This window comes from Sinocyclocheilus anshuiensis, unplaced genomic scaffold (assembly GCF_001515605.1).
Source record: "Sinocyclocheilus anshuiensis isolate Anshui unplaced genomic scaffold, SAMN03320099.WGS_v1.1 scaffold468, whole genome shotgun sequence".
Lineage (NCBI taxonomy): Eukaryota > Metazoa > Chordata > Actinopteri > Cypriniformes > Cyprinidae > Sinocyclocheilus > Sinocyclocheilus anshuiensis.
Window position 1 is genome coordinate 160,189 of NW_015557069.1, and position 18,980 is coordinate 179,168.

At 35.1% G+C, this 18,980-nt stretch overlaps 1 protein-coding gene across 4 annotated transcripts in view; it reads left to right on the forward strand.

Annotated features, from left to right (window-relative positions):
- The first annotated feature begins 2,552 nt into the window (after positions 1-2,552).
- The window catches only part of LOC107676703 (pleckstrin homology domain-containing family G member 3-like), an 81,194-nt gene continuing 64,766 nt past the window's right edge, over positions 2,553-18,980 (forward strand). For all 4 annotated transcript variants that reach the window (XM_016471344.1, XM_016471346.1, XM_016471345.1 and 1 more), the window contains exons 1-2: positions 2,553-2,729; positions 15,531-15,597. In XM_016471344.1, coding sequence (XP_016326830.1) covers positions 15,549-15,597 — 49 coding nt within the window. In that variant the 5' untranslated portion in view covers positions 2,553-2,729; positions 15,531-15,548. The remainder of the gene's footprint in view (positions 2,730-15,530; positions 15,598-18,980) is intronic.

Below are 18,980 nucleotides of genomic sequence, written 5' to 3' on the forward strand. Positions count from 1 at the left end.
TATATATATATATATGAGACACTGACTTTTTACTTCTCAATACCTACGGCTGATCAATAACGTGCAATACTGTTGTCTTTAGAAGGCACTGCTTCTTGCACTTCCCACTTTATAATAAATAGTACGTTGCTGCTGCAGTATCATTTATACTGCTTACTATGTAGGCTATATATTGTTTACAATTTATGTACACTTTTCTAGGTGCAATATTACAAGTACTCAATAGTAACAATCTCACTTTATTACACTTTTGCTGTTACTGTTCTACTGTTTAGTATGTTTATAGTGTTTGTGTTTCTTTTATCTACTTATTTATTACTTATTGTTCTCTACTTGTTATCTGGTGTCTTAAAGAGCTGCTAACACTATTTCATTGTTCTGTACCACTGGGTGTATTCAATGACAATAAAGATTGGCTCTTTCTTTCATTCAAACTTCATTCTTCACCTTGAATTACTTGATCAACACAATATAATGGTTAATGGTTTTAGACAAAACCCAAATATCCACCCAATGTTTCCATGGAATCTTCTGTCACTTCCAAGCAAGTCTTGACTTGTTCAGTTTTGTCCTCAATGTCTTAGTGAAAACCCAGTCATTATAATATTCCTTTATTGTATCAGCCAGTCACTGCTCTCTCAGTGAACGTATTGCATAACAAAACGATCTGAACTGAAGGAAAAGGTTTGGCTCTCAACTTAAACGTCAAGGTTAACACCCGCGCTGCATAATTCAAGTAAAAAACATTTTTATTTGTTATAGAAATGAAAGGCCATGTGATAGTTGTCATTCTTTTTCACCTTACTGCTTGAATTTTATTTTTTGAGTTTTTGTTAGCTAAAGAGCTTTGACCACATTTAAACAGATTTTCTTTCTCAATGTGGGATGTTTTTGTTGTTGCTTGTCATGAGTCATTTAAGGATTGTGTAAGCAACTGCAAGGACATGTCACCTTTTTTCCATGACAGTCTTTCTGTTTAGCTGGTTTTGGTTAAAGACACTTGTGGCGTGGTAACAGAATTAACACACCTGTTCAGCATGGAAGGTTGCGTTGGTTGACAATCATGTTTATGGCATGTCTTGGCATGTTTTGTTGCAATGTTCTTGATCTTAATCTTGATAATGGCATATCTGAAGACTTGTAGCCATGCTATGTGAAAATACTCTATATTTATAACATGAGAAGAATAATGTTGCGCACGTAAGCTGTGATGATTGTTAAGTTGACTCAGTATGAGAAATACTTCCATAAAGAGTTACTTGTGCATTTTTACATCCCAAGAAATGTCTTTACTTGTCAGTCCATAATATGTTGTGTTTCCATGTTTTATGGGGACATTCCATAGGCGTAATGGTTTTTATACTGTACAAACTGTATGTGCTATTGCCCTACACCAACCTTACCCCTAAACCTACCCCTTACAGGAAACTTTGTGCATTTTTACTTTCTCAAAAAAACTAATTCTGTATGATTTATAAGCTTGTTTCCTCATGGGGACCTCAAAAATGTCCCCACAAGGTCAAAATTTACTAGTATTACTATCCTTGTGGGGACATTTGGTCCCCATAACGTGATAAGAAATAGAACCTTCAATCAATGAAGAAACAAGGAAGTCAACCACAAAAACAGAGACCAGAGAGCCACATGGGGTAAGAGGAGATTAATGTTTGCTGCTTGATAGAGCATGTTGGGAAGCAAGGAGAATAATGCTAAATAAATTTGTAAAGTCTTCTAGGACTATTAATTATTATGGGTGATTAAGGAATGTATTAAAAACAAACAAAAACAAACAAACAAACACACAAACACGCATCCTCTAAAAGACTTCTAAAGGTTTTCAAAAGCGGACGTTATCACAGTTAGAACTATGTTTAATTTTCTTTATACCTTAAAATGAAGGAAGTCAACTTCAAAACAATTAATTATATTTATCCAATGAGTGATTTTTTAAGAGTAAAGTTTAATTTGGACAGCAATGTTTGTACATTTTGTCAAAAAGATATTGAATCTCAGGAGTGGTTAATTACAAAGAATGTGCCTGCTTTTGAATAACACAAAATGTAGGGTTTTTTTTTAAATGCAAACCTAAGAATTTAATTTTTGTGCAATAATAGTTTAATTATGGGAAAGTTTTTTTTTTTTTTTACACACAACTGTAGATTTGTTAAAGCTGCTCCAAGTTTGTGGCATTTAAAACAATTTTTTATTTCGATCCTTACAGCAAAAGATGAAAAAGTGCCCTTAAACTCTCCAAATTGCTTGAAATATTATTGAACTATTCTCCCCTTAAGTTTAATATAATTTGTTATAACGTGCTTTTATATATTTTGGTATTTATAATTTGTTTATATTCCTTTTTAGTGTATGCTGCTTGGATTTATTGTAGCAGTGTTTAACAATGATAATGCCTGTTTGTTATCCCAAAGGGGTTCAATAAATGTAAAAGTAAAATAAATATATAAAAACAATCCTTAAACAGTCTGCGCATGCGCACTAGTTCACTTTCGAAAAAAGCGGAGGGTTACGGTAGGAGGAGAACATGACCGACTGTCGTCGTTATAGCCACAAGTAACAAACGGAGTAGTTTGAGCAGAATAACCTTTTCATTGTCCTCCTTTACTTGGACAGGATTTTCATTTGTGCCACAGAGACCTTGTTAACATAAATGCAACTTTATCACGGGTTGTTCGGTTGACGTCTTTCGAAGTTTTTAAACTTTTCTTGTATTGGTAAGTGCTTGCACGAGCAATACCCTACGTTCCCAAACTTTGTTTTAGATGAAAGATTTTAGTTGTATGGTACGTTCATTTTGTAAAAGTATACAACTGAAGTTATCTGCCTTCTGATGTTTTTCGGGAGGAATCTAAAGAATTTGGCCATAGTATTCACAAGCAAACCACAAAAGTTGAAAGTGTGCGTTAAATTGCCATATGCTTGTTTGTCACCCGTAAACGCAGTCGCTTGGAGTGAGGATGACAGCTTTGAGAATAATTATATGCATCTGTTATTACGCGATATGTTTTGTTCCTTTAGCTTGTTTAACTCGCTTCTCAATTTAAACGTTTGATGGGATTATTGAAAATAAAAATAAAAAATCGTTGACTGACTACATATAGAACAATATGCAGCTCTGCCAAACATACACAAGAAGAGAGTCTACACTCAGTGTAGACCAAACGTCTGACTTTTAACAGTTTAAACAAAGAAAAGTCGTCAGGTATAATTATGTATAGCCTATATTTCAAATTCTGCACTATTTTCTATCCGCACATAATCCTAGATTATTCATCCAAGGGACATTTTCTTGTCTAGTATTTTAAGGAGACATGTCTTTAGCTGAAAGACCTCTGATCCAAGGAATGAAGAGTAGCCACTGTCTATCAGTCTCTCACACAAGATAACAATTGTTTCATACGTTTCTACAAGGAAGAAAAAAAAAAAAGATTGTAACGCAGGAAGACCTTCAATTGTATAATACATGTAAAAGATACGTTTCAGCCAAAGAATTGTGAAAGAGGCAGGATTTATGACTTAATGTCTGAGGAATGTTCTTGGTTATTAGAACATCTTTAGAAAATTAAAGTTTCTGCCAGTTTGCGTGTCATGTACAGGCTTTGTGAATTTCATCATGATTATGTGTAGAAGATGCAAAAACAATGCCTTGAACTACCGTTTAAGCTCTTTTCCCCAACTTCACAGCCAGGGACATGTACACATTTACTGGCTTTATCTAAAGTGTAGTTAGCTGCCTGCCTAGGCAGCATTTTTTGGGCATCATTAGTCACACTGTAAATTTATTGTTTGAAGTTGTAAAGAAAGCAAAGATAATTGGAGTTTGTTTTTACAAGAAACTACTATTTTAGTGTTTGTACTTAAAAATGTAATGTTTTATCCAATGTGTTAGTTGGTGTTTCTTTGTAATTTCTTTGTGGAATTTACTAGTGATTTCTGAGTGAAAATTGATACACGACTTTGTTTTTCAGTGCATGAGTAACGTTTAACTTGTGGCAGAAAATCTGGTCATCTTTGTAGTTTATTATGGCGAAGAACTGCCCACCTGACAGTAAAGGAGCTTCTGACTGACATTATAGAGAGACCAGACCAGTGATTAGTTCTTCCTCAAAACCCTCACTGTATCAGCTTGATTGCATGTGCTATTTCTATGTGCAACAAGTGCTCAACTTCAGTTAAGCTGTAAGCTGAGTTGATTATGTGTCTAAAGCTATCCTTTACATAGATATTTTGGAAAATGTCTGGAAAATGTGTGTTGTTCTGTTGAAAAATTGAAGCCTTGCTCTTTTATCACTACAACACACACCCTACATTAGCTCTGTTCACACAGACAAGTTTTGGCAGTCTGGCTTTGCATTCTGGAGAAGCAGTTTTCAGGAATTTCAGGAATTCCAGTGTGAATGTAGCTTATGATGCTCCCAAATGCTGCCTAGGTAGTCATCTCCTTAGGTTTGAGATATAGCCACTGATTCCTGGCACTAACACATTGGGGAAACTGTGTTTAAAAAATGCACTTGTCTCCAGTTTGTAGTCAATTCCTTGCTTAAAGGTTTTGTAATGTTGCTGTTTGGAAGTTTCCACCTCCTAGAAGTCTTCCAATATGGGAGATAAGAAATGGTCAGTGGTCCAAAAGATCCAGCAGTGGGTTCCTTTTTATCACCAGGGCAACTTGATGTCACTAAACAAACTCAGTTCATTGACTAATATTTGCCTTAGCCTGATATTGGAGGCTTGTTATTTGACTGTTAAATTTGCTGCTCTTTGAAATACACTATCAGTCAAAGGTTTAGACATATTCATTCATTATTATCACTATTTATCTCCGTTTTACAATATGCTATGCAATGACATGAATGCATGTATGGTATTTATGTAGTGAGCAAAACTGTAATTTGTATTAATTTACTCAAGGAGTTCTCATCTATGCTGGGCACTTTTTGGGCAACTAATTTTATAAGTAGACTCTGGCACAATTAGACTTAATTTATATTTTACACTGTTTACATTAACTATAGCTAATTTCAAGTATTTAAGTGTAAACCTTCACATCAGAAGGTTTTTAAGATCATGAGAAGAAACATAAATTCAACCAAGGATGTCTAAAACTTTGACTGGTGGTGTACTTATATTTGTATTGGCTGTGTCAGGTTTTCTGAGCTATGAGACCAATGAAACACAATGAGCGGAAGTACAAACAATAGGATGGTGTTTGGTATTTCTTAGACACGGTGAGTTTGTCTTTATTATACACGTTAGATGTGATCCACCTCATAGTAACAATCCTGTCAGATCGTCCATCCTTTGAGTGAGAGTGTAACGTTACAGGCCGGCCGATCTGGTTTCGTGGTTAAAGTTAACCTTTTCTACATGTTTCCGTGTTGTTGTTGCTCAGCAATGGCATGGACGCGATGTTGTCTGGGGGTTTGGCAAAAGGAGAGTGGGACGGTGGGCGGTGCTCGGGGTGGGGATTGAAGGCGGTGACTGTGTAGTTCTGACGTCAACTTTTTACGGAACTCACAACGGTTCGTGAAAAATCACAGCTACTTTATACAGGCTGTGTGCATTTTACTGTGGACTGACTGTTTTGAAACTTATATGGTAGTTAAATAGCCCCTAGACCTCAGTTATCGTGAAAAAAGCCAGGAAATTTCAGTTTTGACAATATGGGACCTTTAAATTAATTTCAGGATGATAATATTTGGTTTTAGGATGGGGGCTTAATTAGAGAAGAGAGTGTATTATAGATTTTTGCTTTTTAGGGGATTACTTTTTTTCTTTTTTATACCTACTACAGAGCAGACAGTCATGGTGACTTTTTAACAGATGGACAAGCAGTTATTAAAATAGGTTGTGTGCCTGTTGCAAGCTGTATTCATCCAGTCAATGTTATTCACCTTATAAGTGCACAAAAGTACATTAACAGATGTACAGTGTAAAATCTTAAAACTTTAATAGCATTTATTATTATTATTTGTATTAATTTGAATGTAGGGAAAAAGGATGTGAAAGATGAGGAAGACATGCAGTACAAAATGTCTAGTAGCCTCCAGGAGAGGTTTGGGAGGGACTAGCGCATCAGCGCTGTGTGTAAACATGCAGGGAGATGTCTGTCTGTTTTTAGTCTTCTGTGTGTATTTCCTATAGTTACTTCCTTTGGTAGTTAACAACCTTCAGTGACTAGACAGAGCTTCTTGGAAGCTTTTCAAACTGTGGTATGTTGTAATTGTCTAACATGATGTCACACAATCATGTAGCCTAGAAAGTGGGGTCATATCATACTTTTTTATTTTCATAAAATTTTCCCTAGGACCTCATATTTTGTCACATAGTGTCTTACAGAACAGTCGGTTTTGTATTTCTTGATCATTTCCACCCATTTTTTATTTTGCTGCTGCCTCTTTAAGAGTTATATGTAAAACGCCTCTTTGCATATGGCAGTAGGTACAGCGCTTACAAGCTTAAGGTGCAGTGGTTCCCAAACTTGATCCTAGAGGTCTCCCAAGCTACACACATTTTGGATATTTATTTGACACACAGTTCTTCAGGTCTTGCTTCACATCCAAAAAGCAGTACATGCCAAATAAGTAGGATATACAAGTCTGCAGTTTTATGATACAGAAGGCAAACAATAACCAGATGACAGACTGCTTTCACTGAGATTCTGAAATTTGGAACTAGTGGACATTTTCCTATCTCATGAGGCCACAAGACCTGAGGCAGCTGTCAGAATAAAAAAATAAAAAAGTAATGAGTAATTTATTTTCACGGTTGCTGTTAGTATGTCACAGGTTAAAGAATATTTGGGTCAAAGAAGTGACAATAGGGCTGCACAATTAATCGAATTTCTAATTGCGATTACAATTACGGATGCCACTATTACGTAATCATTCAAAATGGCAATCAATCTTTCAAAGTCCACTTATGTTATTCTGAGTGCTTGTGGGTTTTTTTATTTCTACAGGTTATCTTAAGGGTTTTTCCATTGTTTTAATTTTAGTTTTAGTATAACATTATAATATCATGCATATTTTTACTTTTTTTATTTAAAGAAGAAACCAATCCAATATATAGTTGACATTTGAGGCTTAATACTATAGAAAAGCAATAAAAGTTGTTCAGTTTGAGTGTTTTCAGCTTGTTTATTTTCATATAAAAATATGGCATGCAGTTGCTTCAAACAATGGTGTAAATATCATTCAATGTAATTTGTTACTATCGTAATTAATAATTACAATTTCAAGGGAATAATCGACAATTATGATTTTTGTCATAATCGTGCAGCCCTAAGTGACAACAGTGTTGTCGATTTTAAACACATTCTCTAAAAGTATACTGTTTGGGTCAGTATTGGAGTACTTTTTTTTTCTTCAGGATCGGGTTGAGAACCAAACTTTAATGCTTTTGACTCCTATCTTCTGATGTTAAGGAATGGTATACACTGTCCTACTTGGTATGACTGACAAGGCCGTATGACTGAAAACCTGAGCTTGTTTATATGTAAATTGTTGATATGTAAAAGTCTTGCTGATGTTTTATGTTGCTGACCCAAGAATTTCAGAGTGAGACGTTTTTTCAGGTTTTTGCTGCTCTTTTTAAATGAATGACCTTTTTGGTCTGGGGTGGATTTTTTTTTATACATATAGCACTATTTTATTGTTGAGATTAAGCGGTAATTCAATTTCCCATTGTAATACCATTTTAAAAATGACTGAATACTTAAAGGGATAGTTCTTCCAAAAATGAAAATTCCGTCATCATTTACTCATCCTCAAGTTGTTCCAAACATGTATGAGTTTCTTTTTTTTTTTGTAGAGCAAAAAAGCTGTTTTGAGGAATGTTGGTAACCACTATGGAAGTTAATTGCTACTGTCAACTTTCTGTGAAACTAAGTTAAGCTTAAGTTAGGTTAATTCACCCAAAAAGAAAAATTCCATTACCATTTATTGACCCCTCGTGTTGTTCCAAACCCATAACTCTTTCATTCATCTTCAAAATACAAAATTAAATAATTTTTAATGAAACCTGAGAGATTTCTGTCCTTTTATTGAAAGCCCATTCAACCAAAACTACTGTATGACACCTTTAAAAAGTTCATAAAGAAATGCAATCCATATTATTAGTTTGAGTGATTTAATGCAAAGGGACACAATAGTTTTTTTTTTTTCATGTCACATGCTACACTAAAATTTGCATCCAGTAACAACATTATTGCATATAGATGAAGAGAAGTTAATTTTTCAAAATATTTCCCCTTCCACCTCTTAAAGGGTTCATATGATGCGATTTAAATTTTTCCTTTCTCTTTGGAGTGTTACAAGCTTTTGGTGCATAAAGTGCATTTTATGGAGGACTGTTTCCTGATCCTGGTAGAGTAGACTACAATGCCGGCTGTTCTGACTCACAGACTGTAAGTACGTTTTTATATTCAAAGAATTTGCCACTGACGATTCAAATGTGAGTTTTGAGCAGTGTAGAGTAGCGTTTGTAGTTTGTCATTTCTCCGATCACAAATGTAGACATGGTTTTATGTTTATGAGGCGCGATGCAATGCAACGCGTAAAAAGACAGTATAAGTCATTATAATCCGTAATTATGTCCCCACTGGATGCAACAAATGCCTAGTTTATAATGGCTTTTAATGTTTTTGTCTCGTCGTGCTGGGACAAGGCATCACAATATGGTAAGGGGCGTAACATTTCTGTCACACGCTTGAGGTATTCGGCCAATCACAACGCACTGGATAGCTGGCCAATCAGAGCACACCTTGCTTTTCAGACCGATGAGCTTTGTAAAAATCGACGCGTTTCAGAAAGGCGGGGCATAGAGGAGAAACAATTGTAATTTTGTAATTGAAAATGTAATTTCATTACACCAAATACACAAAATAATGTTCTTTTTAGCAACATCATATGACCCCTTTAATGTAGCATGCCCTTATTTGTATTTGATGTTTGTGTATATCTTCTTAGGTTAATGTGGTGCTACATAGATGCTCCTGAAATCGGCCCTCTTGTATCTGTGCTTTGCCTTGTCATGTGATCTGGCACTGGGCTGTTTGTTCATTGTTGTTCTCCAGCTGTGTCATTTAACCCCCCACCCCTCCTTTTAGCCAAGTCTGAGAGCAAGATTTAGTTTCTTATGTCGCCATGTCACATCATGCCTGCTTTTTGGAGCTTTAGGAGTCACTTCAACATGGTGAGTGTCATCAGCATTTCATGGACACTTTTTGTCAAAAAGTCAAAATAAACTTGTACACTGAAAAAAATGTTTAATTCACAACACCCTTAGGGCAAGTTATTTATTTTTCATTGGCTCAAGTTAAAAAATATAGATCTGAATCATTACCCTAAATTTTTTTAATTAGATAAATGAAACATTTTTTTCAGTGTAGTTGTCTCTAAAAGTGGAATAGGAGAAAGTAATTTAACATTGATGAACACTGAGAACTTTATATAGACCACAGATGTAAATATAGTTAATCTCGTCCGTGACAAAATGTAACCCTCAGCAAACCACAGGATGAATTTTCAGAGGCAGATTTCAGAGAGGAGTATACCCATCCCTAGCATTCATAACCTCTGTCTTGTAAACTAAAAGTAGTTAAATGACTTATGGCTCATTAACTTGGTGGCAGATTTAAAAGATGAGAATGGTGGAAATCCCCCACAGCAGTATAGGAAAATGATTTGTTTTGGATTTGATTAGATCATGATCTTTTTAAAATAACCAATGCAATGGGCAAGCGTTAATGACTCAGAGTAATATATGGGCTGCAAAGTGACCATGCACAATTTTGTTATGAGTTATGTTATTGCTTATGTTATTGGCTAAAACATAAGTACCTTGTCTTGATTAGCCACAGGTTTGAGCCTTTATCCTACTTTAGCCTTTAGTCATGATTCTAACTGTATGGCCTTTTTCATTGACATATTACCGTAACTGTAGGTCTGAATTATTGAATTTTAAAGCAAAGCATCACATTGCCATGAACAATTACAGCATAAATGTTACAATTCTTTCTCATATCCCAGCTTAACACACAACTAAACCCTGTTTTTAAAGGGGTCATATGATGCTGCTAAAAATAACATTATTTTGTGTATTTGATGTAATGAAATGTGTTTATGCGGTTTAAGGTTCAAAAAACACATTCTTTTCCACATACTGTACATTATTGTTTCTCCTCTATGCCCCGCCTTTCTGAAACGCGTCGATTTTTACAAAGCTCATCGGTCTGAAAAAGTGAGGTGTGCTGTGATTGGCCAGTGCGTTGTGATTGGCCCCAATACCTCAAGCGGAAATGTTACGCCCCTTACCATATTGTGATGATGCCCTGTCAGGCCGGTGCGATGATTCAAAAACATGAAAACCCATTATAAACGAGGCATTCGTTGCATCCAGTGGGGACATAATTATAGATTAGAAAGGAAAAATTGAAATCGCATCATATGACCCCTTTAAAGTCCTATTTTTAGTAATTGTATAAAGCAGTCAACAACAGTTAACTAATAGTTAACTGAACATTGTCAATGAAACAAGAAGAGCAGTTTGAGTGTTATTGTTGTAGCTGTTCCACCTTAAAAGGGTGTGAAGGGTGTAATTTCTGTGATGCTAGTGACAAAGCAAAGATTGTTTTCAAAAAGATTTCCTCAACAGTCCCCCAGTCTGCCATTGGCTCGATAGATGGATAGTCCTGCCTCAGAATGGCTCTGTTTTGATAGCATGACAGAGCCACAGTGTTTACACTTTCTCTTTAAGCCCAAAATAAACTTCAATATTTGCACATTGGCTAGGGTATGCATAAAGTGCACAAGAGGAGAAAATAGGAGAAAATATTTTATACACTTCACCTTTACGGAGGTTAAAGGCCAATTCACACTGCACCGACACATGTCAACAAACTGCAACAGACACGGTCGTCGAGTTTTGTCTGATCAGCGTGTTACCCCTGTTGGTGTTGGCTGGTGCTTGTTTTTGCCACTTGAACAACTTGAATTGGCATTTGTCAGGTCTTGGAACATCTGAGAAGTGACTGTACTCAGTTAGCTGTCGCCGTTGCTCTGCGTCTGCAGGTGTGGTGTGAATTAGCCTTAAGGATGATGGATTTTTGTGATAACCTACAGGTGAAGTTCTTCAGGTAAAGGGTTAGTTAACTCAAAAATTTTCATCACTCACCCTCACATCTTTCCAAATCCATAAGAAGTTTGTTCATCTTTGAAACATAAATGAAGATATTTTTTAATTAAATGTGAAAGAGTTTTAGGTAAAAGTCTGTTCAAAGTTCATCAAAAGTTCATGAAGACATAGTGAGCATAATTCATATGAATCAAGTGCTTGAATCCATGTCTTCTGAAGAGACACAATCGTTTTATATGCTGAACAGGTTTAATTAGGCTTGACGCATGAGAACCAATGAGGTTTGTTTTTGCATATTGCTCAAGCACATTTGAGCTTCTGCAAGAATGAGGTTCTTAAAGGCACAATATGTAAGATTTTTTTATTAAAATATCCAAAAACCACTAGAACAGTGTTATATATTTTGCTGACTTCTGTACTTACATTATCCCAAATGTTTCGAAGAATGTTTAAATCCAGAGAAATAAGCCATTTTAACTAGTGACACGGACCGTGTCCATAGTGTCATTGTGCAAGTATACAGCCACACAATCCCTTTCGGTAGAATAGGATGTACCTTTTTGTTCCTGGGATAGTCATGCAAGCATGTATTGTCTTGCAAGGCACAAAATAAAACATCTTACATATCAAATACAATTGCCAAAGATGTGTTTAAAGCAGCATATACTTAATATACATTTGTTGCTCTGAATGCGTACATCACACCTGTGGAAATAATGTCATATAATTATAAGACTTTGTATATAATTGAAGGAAGTAAAAAGGATCTGAAAAACATCTCACACTGCTTTTACAGTGGACTTTCTAAGCAGTCCATAACTTGACTTGTTACTGATTTTGTTGTCTTTAAATTGGATAAGAAAATGGGAAATTATGTCTGAAATACAATCTACTTGTCTAGTCTGAAATAGCACTATGATTTTTATTGATCATTTCTCTCTGTGTAACCCCTTACAATTAAACAGGCTGTTTTTGCTACTGTACATTTAGTACATGAAGCAAAATTGTTGTATGTTATAGAGCTTATGTTAAAAAAAATTTGATCCTGTTACAGAATTATGTGATATATGGTTATTTCTAAACATCCCAATATTTGTTTGCTGAATGATGATTCTGATCTCAATTTGAACGCTTATCAGGGTAGAATATTTCACACCGCATTAACTGCAGCCAAGAAGATAATCTTTCAAATTTGGTATGAACCCACATTCCTGGCTGACAACATGTGGCTCTTAGAACTAAAAAATATTGCACTGTTAGAAAGTTCAACAGCAAGGATTAATAAAGCCAAACCAAGAACAATTAAGGCATGGTCAGAACTTATTGATAAACTTTCTTATATAAAAACTCAATAGACCAAATACAGTGAATGATAAATAAGAGCAGTTGGTATTCCAGGTGTGTATAGATGTGGTTTGTCACCCCTATAGTGTGTTTAAATGTTATTTATTTATTTATTATTATTATAACTTTTTTTTAATGCAAACCGTGGTTTGTATATAGTTATTGTTGGCCTTGTATGTTGGCTTTGTTCTACAATAAATAAACAATAAAAAAAAAAAGACATGAAGAATTATTCTAAGAATTCTAAGAATTGTTGTATGGCATTGAAGATGATGATGTAAATTCTTTACTACTTTTATGTTAGACATTAGGCAATACTGTAGTATTAGTGTGGGGCAATGGTTTCAACATGTAGAGGTCAGATCACAGCTGTGTGCTGATCTAAGCAAGCTTTTTACTCTCAGTGTTAGATAATAGAAGGAAATCATTAATGGACACACAAAAGCATCCCAGCTGTTACAAGTGCATGTACAAAATCACAAAACCAGAGGGAGAGAAAATGCTTGAAGATATCTTCACAGAAAGAGCAGACTTAAATGCTGAATTTGTTTATATATATATATACACACACACACACATGTGCTGACTGCTGACCAGTGCTGCACTGGTCAAATAAACGACCACACATACACAACAGTATAAATGACAGCGTATACTGTATAGGTTGGCAGAATCATTTGTTTCTAAGGAAATGGTGACTGGGTGTGGGATCCTCATGTTCCCTTTGTTTTATGGCCTGTCCTGAACCAGAGGAAGTGGATTTATTTCCATATTTCCATCATAGGCCTAATTAGCTGTCCTTGCTGCTGGTGCAGTTAATTCTTGCATATTGCTATGAAACAACTAAAAAAGAGCCTATACAAATCACCCAGTAAGAAAAAAATGTATGTGAATGTAGTGTGTCTTAAGTCTTGCACAGTCCCAGGAAAACTATTCCAATGTTTAGGAACCAGGTAGGAAAGGATCTACCTCCTTTGTGGCTTTTGAATTTTTGAGTACTGTCAACAAACCAGAATTTTGCGACCGCAGTGGCCGTGATGGATTAAAGCATTATAAAGACTGAATACGTACTATGGAGCTAGGCCATTCAAGGCTAGTAATTAAAACATTTTTAAAAAGTAATTCAAACATTTCAAAACTGATACGAAACAGGTAACCAGTGTAGAGATGATAATTGGGCTAATGTGAACATACTGAATTAACAGGTAAATTAATTGTCTGGCATCATAAACAGCATGCGTCGTAGTTTATCAAAGTTACTGAGGTGAAAGAAAGCTGTTCTACAAACATTGGCAATGTGACTATCAAAAGACTGGTCTCTATAAAGCATAACACTCAGGTTTTAAACTGTAAAGGATGACACAATGGTACAACCGTTGACTCAAGTGACTTCTTTTAGAGGCATTTGGTCCTATTATTAAAACCTCCAGTTTGTCAGAATTCAGGTGGGGGAAATTACTAGTCATTTAATCTTTGACTCTACCAATGCAATCTGCTAACTTTGAGAAGCTTGAGAAACTTCATTTGGTCTGGGTGAAAACTGATTCCATGTTTCCTGATAATGTTCCCCAGGAACATTTACTGCACAATAAAAAAGCAGGGGGCCTAATGCTGATATCTGTGGCACTCCATACCTAACTTACCATACCTGTTTTATCTGACATCTCTTCATTTACACAAATAAACTGATAGCGAGGATATAAACCATGCTAATGCCTGCCCACAATGCAGGGCAATGCAGCCATGATCAGATGATATGGGGACTAAATTCTGTCTAAAATCTTCATAAATATAATTTCTCTGCAGATATGAATATAGTTGTGAAGACAAGTTTTTTAATATATTTTTTATCTAAATGGCATATTTGAGATTGGCATATTTATTACTGCCAACTTGAAATGTTTGTGACTTGCTCTAAGGAAAGCGAAGAGTTGATAATAAGGAGAAGAGGTTCTAAGATTACAGGAAATAGAACTTTCAGTAGTTTATTGGGTAAAAGATCAAACATACATTGCTTTGAGGATTGGATAAATGTTGTTAGTTCTTTCTGTTATATGACATTGAACATTTTAAATTGCTCGTAGTGAGAGGACGTCTTCAGAGGAGATATAGTGTGAAGATGCGTAGTTCTTATTTTCTTTCTGATGGCCTCAATTTTATGATTGAAGAAATTGATAAAATCATTACTTCAATGCTGTGGGGAAATATGAGGTTCAATTCGATTCACATTTATTTGTATAGCGCTTTTCACAATACAAATTGCAAAGCAGCTTCACAGAAAATGTAAGTTTCTACATTATATTTAGGAGTTGCTAATGTCAAGGTGATGTCCATATGGCGGAAATGTACAGTAAAAATCATGCAGTTAGTTAATGACATGTATTCAAACAAACAGTGAACTATTAACAGCAATGATTATATGTTGCAAACATATAAACTTATAGCAAAATGTGGTAGTTTTGTATGTTGGTTCAGGGTTTTTATCATCTGAGGTTTTGTCATAGCTTTGTTTTTTGTCAACCTGTACTGAATAGGATCCTAGGATTGTTTTGGTTATTTTCTGTGAGAGCGCCTAAATATGATTATTGCAGCTTTCAGAGCCCATCTGTAGCTAGAGACACTATTCCTTTCCTTCCATGCCCCTCGAATAACCTCTAAGTTTGTACTCCTCCTGTACTTCATTTTCCGAGCAGCCTTCTTAGGCTCGTTGGTGTGGTTGTACCACAGTGTGGGGCATTTTTCTTTAATTCTATTTAATTGTCTTGAATTAATTGAATAATGACAGACAAAGTCACTAATAGAATCCGAATCAAAGCTATGCATCTGGTGATTGAATCAGGGCATTATTTGTCAGAGACAAAAACAGTGAGGATCCCAATTAGTGTGACTGTATTAAACAGTATTTCAAAAGATTAATTAACACAAAATATTAATCGGTGAAAAAACACCAAAATGTATGTAACCCATGTAAAGTCAAAACAGCATTTAGTGTAATGGAGATCAGAAATGTTCATTTCATATTTTACTCTAATTTACAGGAGTGAGGCCTCAGTGCCATGCCAGAGAAATCCCATAGCACGGCCCATGACGTCCCAATGGGTGAAGGTAAGACTCAACTCTCATCTGTACAGAAATTGTGCAGTTAAATTTCTCACTAAGGCAAGGCAAACATTTAACTCATTATTCATCACAACTCGAGTTTTATGTACTTTTGGAACAGATAATCTTCTTTTTCTATTCTATCTATTTTCTTTTTATTTATTATATAATAAAAAAAAAACAACAACAACAAAAAACCCTTGCTACAGTACGTGTACTGCGTTAAGCTAACTGAGACTTGTTATAGCACTTGCATATCATTGCTCTCTTGTTGATTTTGATTGCTTCCATTGTCCTCATTTGTAAGTCGCTTTGGATAAAAGCGTCTGCTAAATGACTAAATGTAAATGTAGATAATCATTATTGTTCTGTATTACAGCAGTACAGAAGGCAACTATCATATATAGGTTATCACGAACGTCTTTCAGATTAAAATGTTTTATAAAATTATTTGTATAGCGCTTCATACAATACTGGTTGTGTCAAAGCAGCTTTACAGTGTCAAACAGGAAAATAGTTTGTCAATAATGCAAGAACACAATGACAGAGTCATTTTTCCAGCTGAAGTCTGGTGATCCAGTTCAGCTCTCTTTCAATAGTGTCTGTGCAATCAGTCAAGCGTCCCCAACTGAGGAGCTGCAAAGTTTATACCTCAGACTAGACTTGTGCCGGTATTCGGTAATGCGATATATCACGGTAATGAATATGCACGATATTGTTATCGTGGGCACTTCTAAATACCGTGAATAATAATATATTACAAATTATTTAGAATTTTGAATGCATTTTAAGAATACTTTTCCCATCAACTGGTCAAAATGCACAACACCGCTGTATGCTGCGTGAAAGACGTGTGCGCACTCTGATGTAAATAAAGTTGCAACTGTGTTATTTAATGAGCTAACATTAACAAAGACTTAAGTATTTTTTTTTTTTAACAAAGATTAATAACTTCTGTAGCAAATGTAGCTATTGCTCATTGTGAATGTTAATGCATTAACTAAGGTTAACTAATGAGGTCTTATTGTAAAGTGATACCTATTGGTCTTTATAGTTATTTTGCACTTTAATCTGTGTAAAACTTTTAGCTTTATACATTTTTCTGTATTGCTTTATTGCATTTAAATGTTCAGTTATTTTTGTTATAAGAAAAAAGTTATTAAACCTGTTATACTGTATTATGACAGCACTTTTTTTTAAACTAAATTTAAATATCGTGATAACACCGTATACCGTGATAAAAGCATTGGCAATTAATCGCAACATGAGAATTTGATACCGGCATATCCCTACAGACTACAGGCTACAAGAACCATGTATCTATTGTTGTGTCTCTTGAGAAGAATTTGTGCATGTACTGTTTATTTCAGTTATTTCTTATTAGGGATGTGCAAAACTACATACTTTAAAAAAACAACTAGTCTATTTGTCTAAATGACTAGTTGACTTTGAGAAATTGGATGTTCATATAGGACTTCATTGTATATTTAAAAATGAAGCATGAACTCATGGGGTCTCAACATTTTTCAAAATCTTGTCTTCATAAACATAAAATTGCCATTTTTAAAGTGCCCCTATTATGCCATTTTTAAGGTTCCTAATATTGTTTTGGGAGTCTCCTACAATAGGTTTACATGCATGCCAGGTCAAAAAAGACTTTCGTTTTCTCATAATATACATTTAATTTCACTGCATTTCTCAATGATTTGTATGAAGCAGTTCTAAGATTCAGTCTCTCTAAACCCCTCCTTTCCATTGAAAAAAATGAATGTCAATCACTGATTCTTTGCAGCCTGATCATTCGGAAGTGAAAATAAAACTAATTTACTTTCACAGTGTAGGACACAGCGTCTTCTTGACATGAGGTTAACCACACGGAAATGCTAAACTATTTGAGGGCGGGTCAAGTGGTTTGCGGCCGCCCAATGTAGAACATAGGCGGGCATTATGCAAATGTGTTACCCAGTGATGTGTAGCCATCATGGAAGTGGGATTTGAATTCCTGATGACTCGTTTAGGCTGTTCAGAGTCAATTGTTATTATTATAATTTTTTTTGAGAGACAATAACTTTATTTACCGTGCACTGTTGGCTTCTTAACTGTGCAGATAGTTTACATTCACTTACAGTTACATTTCGCACTGCATGAAAGGCAATATTCAAAATGTTATAACAGGGGCACTTTAACTCAAGTACTGTATTTCCGCAACCTTCAATTGGGTGTCAGGTTTTTCTAGTTTTTTTTTAGTAAGGCATCTGAGCTATGTTGAGTAGTTCTGCTGTCTCTTTCCCTGGTGTCAAAGTGAACTATACCATGCATGTCAAAATGGTTAAAATGTTGATCCGAAAATTCACCCAGGAAAGTAAGAATCATCACTTTTTCCAGTTTGCTTGGTAAGTATGAATGCCATTTATGTACCATCACAATAGATTTAATGAATGTAAGTTTGCGAGTTTTGCACAGGTAGCACCAAGACTGTAATTTTTTTTGCTGCTTAATTAAATCTACTTAATTAAAATGAGATTAAGAAACATAATGACTGAACATTTTGTATTTATTTTAATTATGTATAGTCTACTTAAATATATAAAACTAGAGTTTTCTTAGTTTTTTCAGTTGGAACTACCTAAACCATTTTTGTAGCATTAACTGAAACTGGGCAGTGGATTAGTTACCAGCATGCTTAGCATAAAGCTGGATTAGGAGTGTAGATGTTGAAATTAAGTGTTTATTTTGAAATTAAGTTGAAATTAAGTGTTTTTGAGTAAAGGGAAAGACCTGGTAGTATTTAATGTTTAGGTATGTTTGACATTTAAAAAGAGATTCTGTTATGTTGAAGTTTTGAGGTTACTATTGTGCTGAAGAGTAAAGCTTGTGGTTAGGTTGTGGGTGGCTACATGAATTAAATTTATAGTGTATGTTGTGCCACTAAATAAGCAACAACTGAACTGAAGTCAGTGCAATGACAAGTAATTTCTTGCTTGTTCTTTCCAAACAAAAAAATATATATATGTATAATAAATATATATCCATTTATTTAAATGGATCATCCTTTCCAATCATCCTACTACTTGTCCGCTTGATCCTATTCAATCTCATCTCCTTCAAGCCATTTCTCCTGCCGTTGTACCTGCACTCACTCACATCATTAACACATCCCTTCACACATCACTGGACCCATCACTTTATCAAAATTTCACCATCCAGTTAGGCTCATTAACCATAACTCCTTCAAAAACAGCTAGAAACTTTGGGGTTGTGATTAATGATAAGCTGAATTTCTAAGACCACATTGCTAAAACTGCCCGGTCCTGCAGATTTGCTTTATACAACATTAGGAAGATCAGGCCCTTTCTTTCAGAACATGCAACACAACTCCTTGTTCAAGC